The following is a 15,587-nucleotide window of genomic DNA, read 5'->3' on the forward strand; positions in this document are numbered from 1 at the left end:
TTCTGATTCTGATTCTGATTCTATTATTAAAATAAAATTTGCAGCTCGGTTTTAAACTCAGTTTTTCAAACCTTACGATGTACCTACAGCCCACAGTCTCACGGTGCCAAATGACAAATTTTTGAATGCTTCAGAGAAGAGTCACTCTAAGATTTAAATTGGTACATGAGGCTTAGGATCAGGAATCTTTCATAGCGAGTCATCCAAACACACAGCGGCATGTTAATAACTAACCTTGTGTGAATGTGAATGGATCCTCTCAGATGTTCTATTTCAATCACATTCCTGCAATAGGATTGCATCTGGCTCTTCCCATCAGGGAACCTCACATTAAAAAAAGGACACATGTTTATATTATCCCAACCACAGCTCTGCAGCTAGCCACCAGCTAGCACACCATTTTATGCAAGCTACCCCAACTTCACTAACCTCACAGACATCACTGCTGTCTAGTTATCTGTCTATATTTATGTGAAACCACACTTCCTCCCTGGGTCAGATCATGGCGTATGGCATATCATCTTTAGAAAGAAACTAGCAAGCTGACTTCCTGCCTACATCTCCATTGAAATCCACTTTTTTTCATACATGCCTCAAAGTTAAACTTTATTGTAATACATAGGTGAGCAGTGAAGTTTTTGCTCTTTACTGATCGGATTTACGGATGTGTTAACATAATATCCAAGAAAATTCACCCCCTGGTCAGAAAGTACAATGCTCAGAGAAAATGCTAAAACCCATGAGCTACATATCAGACTCTACAGGTCTCAGTTAGCATGTTAACTGTTAAAGGTCATGGCCGCACATTTAGAAAAAGACTGAACAAGTATGGCTTGTTTGAAATGGTTACCAGGGGAACACCTCTTCTCTCCGATAAGGGCGTGGCAGCACAGTTTGGTTTGCAAAGCTGCATCTGAACAAACTAAAGAGTTCAGAAACAATATCCTTTGGACAGATGAGACTGGATAGAGCTGAGCTTAAACGAATGCCCACAAATATCAATGAACTGAAGCAGTGCTGTAAAGAACAGTTGGCCAAAATTCCTTCCTAACAATGTGAAAGACAGATAAAGTCATACAGAAAATGATTACTTAAGATTACTTGAATGTGGATCTACAAGCTGCTGACGTTGTGTGCTTACTGTAGGTAGTCCCATGGAAACTATTTTTCACATAGGTGTACAAGTAGTACAGAATAAAACTGCATGTTGCACGCTGCAATGGAATGTAACCTGGACTGGCGAACCGCTAAACATCAGTCAGAATATTCTATTTTAATAAGGAATATATTATAAACGTGACTTGGAATAAATGTATAATGTACTATATAGAATGCTGTCACGAAATGGTCAACATACAATTATAAGATTCATTAAAAGTAGGAGCAGTTTCAAGATTTATTAAGCTGAGATAGGCTCCAGTTACCCCTGAAACCTTGAATGGATGAGACGACATTATAGAGGAAATAAGATTTATTTATGAATCAAAATAATATCTGTAAAGATTTGCTTTTTTTACTTATGTTTATGTGTTTGTGAATGTTGATTCTATGCGTACGTATGAATGGAGGACATCATCAAGAGTAACTAACACTGATGCTAATGTGGATCCTAATAATGCACAAAAAAACAACCAAAAAATCAAATCTTTTAAATTTTAACAAGCATAATGTAACCAAGGACAACACAGGGCTCTGAAGATGTACATCTGGATGAAGATGATCACAGAGGCGAGGGATGCAAGAGTGTTTCTGTAGCAGTTGCTCAGCTATGCCATATGCTAAGCATTCAAATTATCCTTTTATAATAAAACATCTCACATTAACAGTAATTCTAGGCACTGAGCACCACAATATAGTCCTCCTCTACATTTTTATGCATATCAACGAAACAAATTCATTTGTTTTTAGCAGTTTACTTTTTTAAGTATCCGCCTTGAGCTAACACATACAGGACACTTACCAACAGCAATGGCTTTCCCCTGAGATAATGCAGCCTTCTTTAATATACTAATGAGTGTCTGCTGTGATTCAGAATGTCTGCTACACCAGACAGACAATAAACCTTTTTACCTGAAAGAAATCAGCTCATTGTGGAAGTGCTGTTTCTTTAATGTGCCTTCTATCACTGGGTCCAAGAGAAAATGAAATTTTACCTCATTGAGATAAAATGAAACCTAAAATAGCAATTCATTTAGAGCAAATATTTTTTGCTGATTAGACTTCCTGTATTCACAGACAGTGACATATCGTTGTTCAGATCATGACAAGAAAAATACTTTACTTACTTTTACTTGTATGTTACAAATTGGATAATAGCTGGCCTGTACACACAGTGCTTAATAAATTTAAGAGACCATCATCCAGTGTAAAGCGTATGCTGCCCTAAGTTAACATTGCTGGTAAGTACTGGTTTCTGTAAGTTTCTGTAATGGTTAATCCACCAGTGTGCTCAAGCACTTTATATTTTTAATGCTAATTTTTTTCCCCAAGAATTTTCAAATTTACTGTTTAATAAAAAAATAAATAAACAACATTATTTTATTTTTGGATTAAGATGTCAAATCAGTTATTTATTTACACTCGTAAACAGAAAATATAGTTTTCCTGGTTGAATGTAACGCTCGATTAATTTCTGACTCCTCAGAGAAGTCCGGCGTGCCGCCTCAAATTTGGGTATAAAAACATGAATTCAGTTTGTTATTTGGCTCACAAATAACAAATATAATTTATTGTTTTAAACAAGTTTTTGACAGATCTCTAAATTGTTTGTGTTTTCTTGTTTTCATGGCAGGTGGTCTAATAAATCTATAAATACAACAATATGTGCCAGCGCTGTTGACACAGTGGAAAAAGAAGAAATGACACAATGGAGTAATGGAGATGGAGCACACAAATTAATTAGTGCATCTCATATCTATGTTTGCCATCTCACTGTGGGGGCAGTTTTATTTTTATAATTCTGGTGTCCATCTGCGCCTTTCACTCACATAACCTAAACAAGATTTCTGAAGATACCGCCCCACTCCTCCTCGTTTGTAGGAGGAAAGGCCTCGAGCCATGGGACGTCCCTGCAGTGTTGAAGGAAAGACACGAGGATTTGCTTGTTATGTATAAACAGGTAGGAAAACTATCGCCCTGGTCAAGGCTGATAGGATTAAACAGATTTGTGAGCGGTGCTATTTAAGCAATAAAGACAGCTGCAGGCTGAAAGCTGTTACAGGTGTTTAGAGAGCGAACGAAGGGACAGGACTCTCAGCAGAGGTTCAAAGCATCAGCAGAGCTCTACAGGTATGTTTCCTGTTCATGTAGATGACAAGAAAGCTGCTGAAGACGTTGTCACGGATCTGCTGTTAAAGACAGAATGAGGTTATAGCATAGTTGTGGGGGCGTGGCAGATTGAGTTCTTCCTCTAGAAAGAGGTTTAACAGAAAAAAAAATTGTGATATTACATATCAAAGAGTTTAAATGATGTCATTTAAGGGTTTCGTTTGAAGAAACAGCCGTGTGCATGAAAGGGGTTAATTAGAAGAGGTTTATTAAATTCTGTGCATCATCCGTTTATCATCTTTGTTAGGCTCTTTAATAATAGAATTCATTTTCTATCTGGCTTTAATAAAAGATATAGGTTGTCATCTTTTCATTGTTTTCATGCTAAACCACAATTTCCCTTTGTTTTTTATTTTTATTTTTATTGCAGTTATTCATTTGTATCTATAGTAGTTTTAAGTCAAATTTTCCAAATTTAATTTGATAATTTAATTTAAAGCACTGCTTCTGAGCTTTCTCGAACCATAATTGCCTTAGCATTTAAAAAAACGTTTTTCAAAGTGGAAATTTATTATTAGCTTTGGAAACTTTGGAAGCTTTTCAAAATATATTTTATATTTCTTTCCCTTTTTCCGCATATTTTAAATTACATATCAGTGTGAGATGTGGAAAAACTCACTGAGCCTTGAGCTAATCATGCTTTATCTGTATTTTATTAGATTAAAGGTCATCTGTTTGCAGTCAGGAATGCTCCTCTGCAGAAAGACATGCTATTGTTCTTGAGTAATGTGCTGAGCTTTGGAAATGTAATCTTTTTAATACCATTAAGAATGCATGTTTTAATCCTGTTTTACAATATTTATCGTTTTACCTTGAGATGAAGACAGACATTTCAGAGATGGATGTCTTTTAATCTGAAAAGACAGAAGCTATGACTATATTTACATGGCTGGATGCTTTAATTTAAGTGAACCACTCTTTTAGGATCTAGTCTACAAGATGAATAAAAATGTGCAGTTAAATAAGATCCAACTCTGAAAAATAAAATAAAAAATAATCTCGACTATTATTTCCCGCTTTTCATTTCAGAATACATTTTGTTTTACAGCACACTAAATCAGCCACCACTCCTGTAAATGCACACCAGCACATTTGAGTGTATACATTACTCTTCTGTAGAGGAAATAACGCCATTAATCCACATCTCCATAATATAATCATGTATAATGACACAGCCGCGTTTTAATCAACACTAAACTTCTGACATTGTCTCAAAGCGCCTCATTTGATACCCGATCCCCTCTTGTGGCAGCAGCGTGTAGTGCATCCGGCAGAGGATGCAGCTGGTTGTCATGGCAGCAGTGCTGGCGCTGGCGGGGGCGGAGCAAGACTGCAGCTCCGGCTGTCGCCCAAAGAACATCAGCCTCCCTGTGGACACCTGCGGCACCACCGAGTTCGTCGACACCACCATTTGTGAAGGACAGTGTTTCCAAAAGGTGAAGAGTGACTCGCTCTCCTCTAACTTGTGCTACTTGTGCACTGTTTTTCCCGATGAGACGTGTGCGTTTATTCTGCTTAGACGTGATGTGTTAAGCTGAGCTCAGTGCTCCTGAGGAAATCATTCATTTCGATTTGATTTATACAAATCACCACAGCTGTCACTTAAATGTGTTTTATTGTAAGGTGAAGGCACTACGGAGAAAAGCCCAATCACATAACCTCCCATGAGCAAGCGCTAGGTGACAGTGGGAAGGAAAAACTCCCTTTTAACAATAAGGAACCTCCAGAACCGAGAACCAGCCTCGCAGTCATCCAGTCTGAGTGGCTGGGGGTGACAATAATAGTTGCAATCTGAAAATGTTATAGTGTTCAGTAAGATTATGTATTGCTATAAGTTTTCTTTAAAGATAAATCACATTTACAACTTTATAGCAGACCTCTTAAAGGCTACTGCAGGGGCACACATTTGATCCTCACCAAGCCATCTCTTGTGTCATTCCCTGGCCCTCCACCTGTTTTCCCTCTCTACATACTACTGCTCCATAAAAACAGAAAAGAAAGAAAAATACTATAATGAGAGATCATTACATAATACAAGCTTTAGGGTTAAAGCACACATTCAATGACCATCAAAATTATACAAACTTTGTACAAGTATATAGAAAATGAAAATTTAAAATTGACCTCTAACATCAAAAGATACCACAAGTGACCCTTTTGAAAGGGTTGTAGTCCGGTATTAGTTTATTTATTAAAATGTTTGCAAAGCCGATTAAAATCTTGTACTTTTGAGTTTTTAAATGTCTCACAAGCTACATTTTCCCCCATAAATAATCTTAAATAGTGGCAGCAAAAGTCAAAAGCTGTCAGATTCATGAAGTTGGAATGAAATCCCTTTAAGGAAATGGAACTGACTGTGTTTATATCCATGTGTCTGATCCCTCTGCTCTGCTGGTAGGATCCCAACTATGTTCATACTGACGACGGGCCCAAACAGAAAACCTGCAACGGAGAGTGGTCCTACGAGGTGAAATACACAGAGCAATGTCCACGGGGTTTCATCTACCCTGTGGCCAGGAAGTGTGAGTGCACTGCATGCAATGCAAACACAGACTGCGGGACCTTGTCTGGATACATACCCAGCTGTTAGCCCTTTTAAAGAACCCCAGTATTCATCCTGCGCTTAACAATTATCTTCTTTGCACCTCTTCCCTCTGAAATAAACCAGTGATACAAGCCTTTCTGTTTCAATCTGTTTTATTACAATTTTTTATAAATGCAACCCCTCCCTTAAAAGTTATTCTCTTTATACATGTAGGTAATTGTGGTCACACCAGAACACAGGTATCAATAGTCGTTATTAGACCGCTTGCATTATTAGTGGCGCGCTTCAGTCTTGTAGTGTCATAAGTCACAGCAGAAGAAACTGTGTAGATGCAGCAGACCTGTAGAGTCAGCTAGAAAAGCAACCACCCAACAGTTTCCCTTTTTGTTTTGAGCGGGGTGACTGACCCCTGAAAGTCAATAATCCTGCGAGTCAGGTTTCCCTGCTGAGAACAGGATATAATCTTGCAAAGAAAACAGAACACTTCTCCTCCTCTTTTGACAGGTGGAAATGAAAATATAGAGTTTGCAGCATATTGAACTCCCCCCCCCCCTTCCCCTGCAAAGTGCCTGCAAATCGGTGTCTCTCTACTCAACTCAACACAGCCTAGTGAGCAGAAAACCTCCTCAGAGCTGCTAAAGTGGTGGAAACTATAAGCCAGCTAAAGATACAGATCTAATATTGTATGCTTGGGTGTGAGGAGGCCTCAAAACATACATAGATTAAAAAATGAATATAAAACAGAGTATGCACCTGCAAGCTTTGTTTTTTCTCCTCTGATCCAAACTAAGGACTTTTCAAAATTTGGGACAAAAGAAAAAGGCAAAATTAATGGACACCTTTGCAGAGAAATGAGAAGAAGAATAAATGAGCCCTTCGCGCCCTGAAGTCTGAAAAAGTCTGTTATGATAAAGTTTGGAACAGACTTATTTTTAGCCCAATGCAGGTGCATCTTCTGACTCTACAGACTGTTAGCATAAAATCTTGTTATAAGGCCAGAGACAAACCTGAGGCTGCTGCTAGCAACAACTCACTCATTAATATGACAAGCTGTTAACTACCTACAGTGCTGTTACCTGGCAACACACCGGCTTTATCCTCCTGCATTGTGGACAGCAACTCATTCATTAACAGCTTTAGCATGTGGGTTTGTTGGTGAAAAAAAACAACAAAACACGGTTTAATTGTTGAACTAAAGTGTATATTTTTTTTCCTTTTCAGGGGCTGGAATGCAATAAGAGGCAACGCAACACTATAGTGATGCTTTTTGCACAAAAAATGATGTGATCATGATACAGTGATTCTGCAGTCTCAGTGTTTTGTGAGACAATCACGTATAATGGATCATGACAATCTGCGATACTAACAAGACCAATAAAAAAAAATGCCACTAAGGCAAAGATCAGGACTTAAGTAAATAGACCAGCACTTATGTTGCATTATTCTACTCTGACTGAGAAATCAAAATGCTTTTCTACTACAGGCCTTACATACATCTGTTAAGTAAATGATCATGCACACACATACATTCACGCTCTTACATTTTAAGGTTCAGTATCATCAGCGTCTGGACTGGAGGAGACTGCAGTGACCAAACCACCGACCTTTCTGTTAGCCTAGAAGACAACCCACTCTACCTGCTGAGGCACTGCTATGTCTTATCTGCGTCACTGCAGGTTGTGGTGTCACTGTGTGTGTGCGTGTGCATTAACAATATTATTATTTTCTAATAATGTGTCATTTCCTGCCCACCATTTCCTCTCTGTGATTTTTTTTCCACTTTGCCCCTATTCTTTTGATAACTACCACAGTGAGGATTGATCAAGTAGTGATTATGGTAAGCTTAACTGCTGAGATCATTTGTTGTTTAATGCATTGCTCTATGAGTCTATCAATAATTTGTTCCAACCGTATCTAACACGATATTTCTAATTAATTGGGTACTCCATAAATGTAAAGTATTCCTTTAATTTGGTCTCAAGGTTCAGAAGAGATAGATTAAATTAAAAGTTGTTACATTCAAAGCAACAAAGGACAAGTTATCCTGACACTCTGAATCTCCAGTCTGGATCAGGTTCCTAATGAGATTTTGTTCATTACACATCAGCATGTGTGAAAGTTAGCCTTTCAGTCTGTGAAAATCTTCCTCCAGTGCCCAGGCATGGGTCTCTCAACACAGAGATATATCTATGTTTAATATTTTTGAGGTATGGCACATCTTAGGTAGCTACAGCATAACAAAAGGCCACAATTCAGTCACATAACTCATGTTTGCCCCTCCCATCACCCCTATCCAGTCAGATGCCTGCACTTCCTTGAGCCTGGTTCTGCTGAAGGTTTCCTCCCTTCAAAAGGGAGTTTTTCCTTCCCACTGTCACCAAGTGCTCACTCATAGGGAGTCATTTGATTGTTGGGGTTTTCTCTGTATTATTGTGGGGTCTTTATTCTACAGTATAAAGTGCCCTGGGGCGACTGCTGTTGTGATTTGGGCAGTGATAAGTAGATATCTCCCTGGAGTCTTACTGATGGATGTTGAGGTAATGGAGGGGTTAAAACAGCAGGAAGCGATGCAGAGCAGTGTGATGTATTGAAAGCAGTGCACTCAGTCTTGTAGACGTCCAGTGTAGTTTTAGTTTTTAATTTTACTTGTTAACTTTAATAACCATGGGTACTCCGGCTTCCTCCCAAAGGTCCAAAGGGTTAGGTCAGTTGGTGATTCCAAACTGCCCATAGGTGTGAATGTGGTGCAAACTGTTGTCTGTCTCTCTGTGTTAGCCCTGCATCCAGCTGGTAACTTCTCCAGGGTGTACCCCACCTCCTGCCCTATGGTAGCTGGGATAGACTCCAGCCCGCACCCCTGTGACCCTGACAAGGAAAAGCAGAAGAGAACAGATGGATGGATGGATGGATGGATCCCATACGTGTGAGGGATTCCACTGGAATCCTGAAAGGAAGTAAAGGATTTGTCGGTCTTGTTAGGAAGAAAAAGATGTAGGTAAGTTGTGTTACAATTGCATGATAATACTGCACATATAATGTATATCACAACTGTGGGTGCTGTGGAGTGGGTGATGAAAAGACGCTTGCCATAAAGTTTCTGAGTGATTTTAAAAGTGTGCTGCTCAAGAAACTTGTATTCAGTGGATATCAATATTTCCACGGCTTGTAGCTCAAAAGTCAAAGCTAAAGTGCCTTCACAAGCGAGAAAATCAATGATAGCAAAAGAGGTCAGAACAGAAATCCATGGGCAATGATTACATAAAGTATTGTTGCACTTGTACAACAGCAGCTTGCTGAAGTTCAGGATCTTGTTTGGACCAACAAATTTCCAGTTTGTTGTTTTGAGTCAGAGAGTAAGAGGAGCTAAGATGGAGTAATAATCAAGCCTACAGGCAAAACTGACCTAAGCTGCTGGCAGTAGAGTCCACGCTGGCATGTAGAGAGATGGAGCATGGCCCACAGGTGTGAGGCGGCAGCCTTTTTAGTGCTGACCACATCACAACAAACGGACCTTTTCTGTTCCCATACAAGCAGCCTGAAAGAGGATTTTTAAACAAACCATACAATGCAAGAGCTATATCCACATCCTCAGCACAGTCCACTATGTTTTCAGTGGATGGACAAGAGACTTCATTTCATCTGACCATGACCTTCACCACAAACTGGTGCGGTCTCTACCTGAGTATGAAGCCACCTGGATCAAGGTCAGTATTTCCAGGTTTGAGGCCATGGTTCTTAGCTTGATAACCAAACATGTTGCATGTTAACAACCAAAAGGACAGTGGACCCAAGATCAGGTCTAAGTTACATTTCACCTTTGCATGTAGATCTAGACCAAAAGAACGAAGTCACTTATAGTTCACTCCATAAAGTAGCTGGTCTCATCCTTGAAGAGGCTTCTTTGCACTGAAAGGTGTCAGCTGAGATGATTCAGGCAAACTTGGAGGTCTCAGAGGCATGCCAACTGAGAGGAGAACCGGAAGAGCTGGCTGGACAGCTCATCTTATCTGGCTTCTGAACTTATGATTAAATAAATACATGCCTTCCAATTAGGAGAAAGCATTGGGCAAATATAGGAAAACAACATTTCTCCACTTCAAAAGGTTAAAGCTACTGTTTGATGTTTTGCTTAATTCAGTTCAATTCTATTTTATTTATATAAAATCGCCTCAAGATGCTTATTATTGTAAGGTCAAGACCCTACAATAATACAGAGAAAACCCAACAATCAGATGACCCTCAATGAGCAAACACTTCAACGACAGTGGGAAGGAAAAACTCCCTTTTAGCAGGAAGAAACCTCAGGGAGGGGCAGCCATGTGCCATAACTGGTTGAGGGTGGGGGGATTAATAAGACAATTCCTGCAAAAGACATGTTGGTTTGCCCTCTACGGATATCAACAGCAATTTCTAACTTCGCTAATGGACAGAGGTGTATTAAACAAAGAATTAGATCCTAGATACAAACTGCATAAATGAGCTGCTACTGAAAGATGCCTGCGTGCTGCCTAAAAGCTATAATGAGGATCTCGATCACTTGGAAGGTGCTTAGGGTAGACATGCCACGCCTCTGCATTGAACAGAGCCAAAAGAGATCATTTGGGTGTTTGACATAGGTGCATGCTCTTAAGTTTTAAGCTGGAAGCTTAATTTTAGTTATGCTTCCCTTTGTATGTAATTCTGTCATCAGCTGATAATACAAGTAGCTAGAAACATTATTTGAAAATCTTAGAATGCTACTGAGCTCAAAGCATGGATTAATTTTCTTTCTACTGAAAAATAAAAGAAGCTGTTAGTTTACAGGAGCGAAAGATGTGACAGCCCCGTTACTCCATTTTCTCTGTCAACGTCCCAACAGACCTTTGGTCGTCTCACAGCAATGTTCCTGGATTTACTTCCAGCCTCCAACTCACTTGGCTCACATCTCCAGTTCGCTGTGAACACTGCAGGCTGCATATCTGCTGACAGATTTCCGTCCGTTCTGGTCACCGGTGTCCTTTAACGGTGGCTTGTTTTTATCCAGTAGCCCCCTGGAGGTTTGCGCTCCGTCCTCACTGATGACCGCCGCAGCCAATATTGCAATAGACATTTTATCAAGTTTACGGATGAGGTGTCATATGGCTTTCTTTGCTCGAGGGAGGAAATGGACACAGTGTAGTGGATGGCTACGTCTCGGGCTATGATGAATTTATTTATTTATTTGGATGAAGAATTTTGTAAGAAAACAGGGCAAACCATTTTTAGAAGTTTATGTTTGTATGTGTTAATGCTAACAGCTGTTAAAGACGCTGAGGTCGGACTCTGCAGATTACTCTATTTTCTGGACTTTAGAGTACTTTAGGAAGTTTCTCCAGTAAACTGTTTTATTGTGCTTTCCAGTAATTGTGTCAGGTTTTTGTGTAGCATCCAGCTTGAGTTGAACTGATATGATTTAATCTGCTAAGAGCGCTGATGTGACAGATAAAACTTAGCCAGGCTAGTGGTACTTGCACTAGTACTAAAAGACCTTTTGAAAAATGCTCATTTTGACAGTGCTAACCCGGCTGTAGTGTGTAAAATTGTAATCACTTTTAATTAATATTAAAAGTAAAGTGACCTGACTAATGAGTTAGATTGCAATAGAGTGTTTCTTCTTCACCAATCTGGATTTAATCATTAGTTATAATTAAACCTGGCTCTCTAAAAGAGCGTCTTTGGTGCTGTCTACCTCCCCTCCCCCCCAACCATGCGCAGCAGATTGCCGCACCTCCCTGAGCCTGGTTCTGCTGAAGGTTTTTTCCTGTTAAAATTGTGTTTTTCCTTCCCACTGTTGCCAAGTGCTTGCTCATAGAGGTAATCTGACTGTAGAAATTTCTCTGTACCATTGTAGCATCATTACCTTATAAAATAAAGCACCTTGAGGCGACTGTTGTTGTAATTTGGTGTTATATAAGTACAACTAAATTGAGTTGAAGTGGTTGGAACTGATCACAGTACCAGATGAAAGGGGGTCAGGATTACTGATTACAACTGCAGTGCATAAATGGGTGTGTTTGTGTTTCTAACAAATACTGTGCCAATCTACCACACACTTGACAAGATTCAAGTCTTAATCCATGTAATGAACCAGCCAACAGACATTGCCATCACTAGATCCACACTGCTGTAAGGCAAAAACAACAACAGCAAAACATGACTTGACAGCATATATTACGAGCGGAAAATATTCATTCTCAAGAGCTCATTAAACAGGAAACTTGTTCTAAATGAAAAGGAAACTGCTTCTTTAACAAAGTGCTCTGATATCGATTCCAACATCAAACATAACGATACCGGCAGCGATGACAAGAGAGCATACAGGTGTCCTTTGAAGACCCATACCTGTATCTGGAGCGTCCTCGGTGTTCTGAGTCGCTGCATAACAAACTGTACTGCATGGGGAAAATAGTTCAACTTGAATTTAAATCAGACAACAAAGCTTCACGGGCTGTGATGAACGATGCTTGCATCAACTGTCTATTCTCATGTTTTTATAAATATTAATAAGATTCATTCACACGTACACCTTTAACAGCATTATAAATAAAGACAGTGGTGCTGGTAAATAAAGAAGGGCAGCATGCCTCCATTTCATAACACAGCCTGCAGTGAGATGACTGCACCCTCCTCTCCAAAAAATATGTACAGTAAAAAAAGGACTTGCATTTTATTAGCATGCCCTTTAAAAAGTAAAATATCCACCGTTGCAGTTCTTTAAAGTTCATAGTTTTCAGCCTTTGCTGCCATTGCTCAATCTGTGGTAATAAGAAGAGGGTATGGAGGCGAAGCTACCCTGGGCTGCATGACTCTTGACCTACAGCTGAGCTCAAGGACAGCGGGATGTGTACAAATGAGACATTACTGTCTGAGGAGTTCTGCAATTCTCTTGCCAGCCGGCACGATGAACTGCTGTGTCATGCTGTTGTCTATGGCCTTAGGTCAGTACGAAGAAGGGAGTGAAAAGACTGCTGCTGAAGTGTGTCCAGTCTGTGATAATCAGGCAAAAAGATCATTGTGGAACTTAGCATGAATCACATTTTCAAGGGTAATCATTTACTAGCTGGATAACTGATAAAACGTGTACTTAAAAACGAACGATTTGTCGTTAAACAGCCTTTAAGCTAATGCCAAAGTGCTCTCTGTAATATAAATAATTAAGACTCTGTGTCAAAAAGGTGGGAATACATGTAGGAAGGATTAGTTCCCATTTCAGCGCCGCCTTTGAATGAGCGCGGATCAGATATACAATGAGAGCAAAGTCCTGACATTCAAACCTCTGAGAAATTATCTGTCAGTCAAACTCAGGGGGATGAGGAGCTCCGCTCATGAATTTCATTTGTCATCACACTCTATTCTGTGATTTTAAAACAGGTCACTGGCTTTATTTTCTTTGTTATTAATGCTTTTCATCTATTTTCATTTTTCTGTCGATAAATGTCTTAACAGCTTGTCAAACATAAAGCAGTCTGCTATCAAAACGACAAAAGGATGATAGAACTGATACTGTCGAGTATGAAGCCCACTGAATTGTGTTGGAAATGTTTTATTTAAATATACCTCAGACATATGCTATGAAAAATGGCTGAACCTTTTTGTGTTGACTGTCACATCTATTTTATTTGTAGCCTATAGCACATTTAAACAACAGACAGTGACTTAGAGACAGGCACATTTACATTCCAGGTCTCCAAAAAACAGTTTCAAAATACACGAAAAGCTGAAATGTGTATTCTTTCATTTTAACTAAATATTGTGGGACGTAATGATTCATCTCATTAATCACGACCCGCTGCTCTCCCCTACATACGCTGCTTTTATAGGTTAAAAATATCAGTATCTGTATCAGCAATACTGGCTGTGTATTCACTTGATATTGGATTTATACCCAAATTTGCAGTATTGTATTGCATAAGCACTGCGTTGAACCTCAGCAGGTCATTTTTGCAGTCTTTAATAATGCATTAAGTTGCTGCAATGTGATCGTATATATACACCCACAGAGCTACATTCAGCAGACCTCTTGTGATAAGGGTAGTTCAGCAGTTTTTAATACCAGTAGCCCTCCCTGACACAACCCAAAAGGAGAGTTGTGTTCTGGAATTGAACCAGCGACCATTTATTTGTTAGGTCACTATGTAATCCTCTACACTGCACACTTCCAGAGGCTGACATTTTTAATGTTTTTCTGTACTCATCCCGCACAAATAAAATAAAACCACACCACTAAATTAAAAAAAAAGAATTAAGGGAACAATTATAGGGAACAGTATAACTCAAAGTCAATTAAAATTCAGGGACATCGATTCGTCCACTTAAGAATCATAAACCAGTTTTCATTTCCCCTGCTTTGGTGACAGTGAAATGTTTAAATGAAATGTTGTGTGCCCGACAGGTATTAAGACAAAACGCCCTGGGCGATGACCGGGTGTTCCCTTTTTTTTTTTTTATTATTATTATTATTATTTAGGCAGTGTTTTAATATATAATAAATTGGTCACCTTAACTTTATGATTAACTTTAAAACCCTGTTAGTGTTTGGATGATACTATGTCACCATCCCATTCCCTGATGAATATGTTACTGACTTCATGCTCCAATCATCTATACAAACTATACAATGTATACATTGCACTCCATATGTTTTCCCCATTTACAAACCAAACTGCTGATAATACTACAGAAAAGTCCTTTTTAAAAATAACATGCTACACTATATCAACAGCACAGACATTAAATATTGAGAAAAAAAATCTTTATTTAAAGAAGAGAGAAGAAAAAAAAAAAAAAAAAAGAGTTTTCTTCTCCTGTTAGGTTTGTAAAACTTGATAAATATTGTGGATTATTTCTTAAAGAGTGCATCATAGTCTTGAATGGTCCATCAGCCTGATTTGGATATGAAATCAGAGAGAAAGAAAAGCATATCTGAAAACTAAATGGCGAACTTGTTCCGGATGATTTCGCCACCTTCCACTTCCATCTGCTCGTAAAGCCACTTCCTGTCACAGCGGCACTCAATGCCACACCTGCGAGATCCACATTCAGGGCACGGGTAGAAGCAGCCCATGCAGTCCACATCCAAACAGTCACACAAGTCCTTGCCATTGGAGAGCAGTCGCCCTTTGTTGTCGTAGACTTTGTTTTTGGCTCCAACATTCTGCCTGCGTGATTCAAACAGACAATGTCTTATAGAACAGTTGCATCTGGTTTTCTTTAAAGCTTTTCTCTTCTGATAGTTTTGATCATTTTTTTAAAGTTTCATTCTAAAACTGTCACGTAAGAAGGTCATAACTGAATGTAAACCACCTCTTTATGAACCCAATTTAATGCTTATGTCTGACAATGTTAATAATACTTAAAAATAGGGCTGTTCGATATAACGATATATATCAGATGACGATATAAAAAACATCTATCGTTTCATTTTACGCTATCGTTTGTTTCGTGCTGTCGCAAAATAAACTGTTTATGGCAATATTTTTTCATCGTTCTGATGGTCACTGTAGTACCTCATCAATACACACTCTGGCAAATGAGAACGGAAATCTGAGGAATGTCACCAGCAGATGGTCTTAATTTAAGTTTTTGTTGGGTTTTTTTTTGGTTAATGTGTTTCTTCTCCAACAGTCTGCATAAGGGCTAGAGCAGGGCGATATGGCCAAAAATATTTATCACGATATATATTTGAAAATTTGCGATA

At 39.0% G+C, this 15,587-nt stretch overlaps 2 protein-coding genes across 5 annotated transcripts in view; one reads left to right on the top strand and one right to left on the bottom strand.

The window, feature by feature from the left end:
• fshb (follicle stimulating hormone subunit beta) overlaps positions 1-8,233 on the top strand; it is a 27,307-nt gene extending 19,074 nt beyond the window's left edge. The window contains exons 1-3 of one of the 4 annotated variants that reach the window (XM_014336302.2): positions 2,773-3,288; positions 4,545-4,763; positions 5,726-8,233. In XM_014336302.2, the coding sequence (XP_014191788.1) occupies positions 4,605-4,763; positions 5,726-5,917 (351 nt within the window). In that variant the 5' untranslated portion in view covers positions 2,773-3,288; positions 4,545-4,604 and the 3' untranslated portion in view covers positions 5,918-8,233. Of the gene's footprint in view, positions 1-2,772; positions 3,289-4,544; positions 4,764-5,725 lie in introns of those variants that run through there. The other 3 variants (XM_014336301.2, XM_005930773.3, XM_014336304.2) reach the window with 3 other exon arrangements.
• A 5,011-nt stretch (positions 8,234-13,244) lies between these two features.
• LOC102312630 (ADP-ribosylation factor-like 14 effector protein) overlaps positions 13,245-15,587 on the bottom strand; it is a 6,572-nt gene continuing 4,229 nt past the window's right edge. Inside the window, exon 5 of the mRNA XM_005930775.3 lies at positions 13,245-15,048. Within this exon, the coding sequence (XP_005930837.1) occupies positions 14,820-15,048 (229 nt within the window). The 3' untranslated portion in view covers positions 13,245-14,819. The remainder of the gene's footprint in view (positions 15,049-15,587) is intronic.

The sequence above is a fragment of the Haplochromis burtoni genome, unplaced genomic scaffold (genome assembly GCF_018398535.1).
Source record: "Haplochromis burtoni strain Fernald_Lab_line unplaced genomic scaffold, NCSU_Asbu1 Contig_135, whole genome shotgun sequence".
NCBI classification, from domain to species: domain Eukaryota; kingdom Metazoa; phylum Chordata; class Actinopteri; order Cichliformes; family Cichlidae; genus Haplochromis; species Haplochromis burtoni.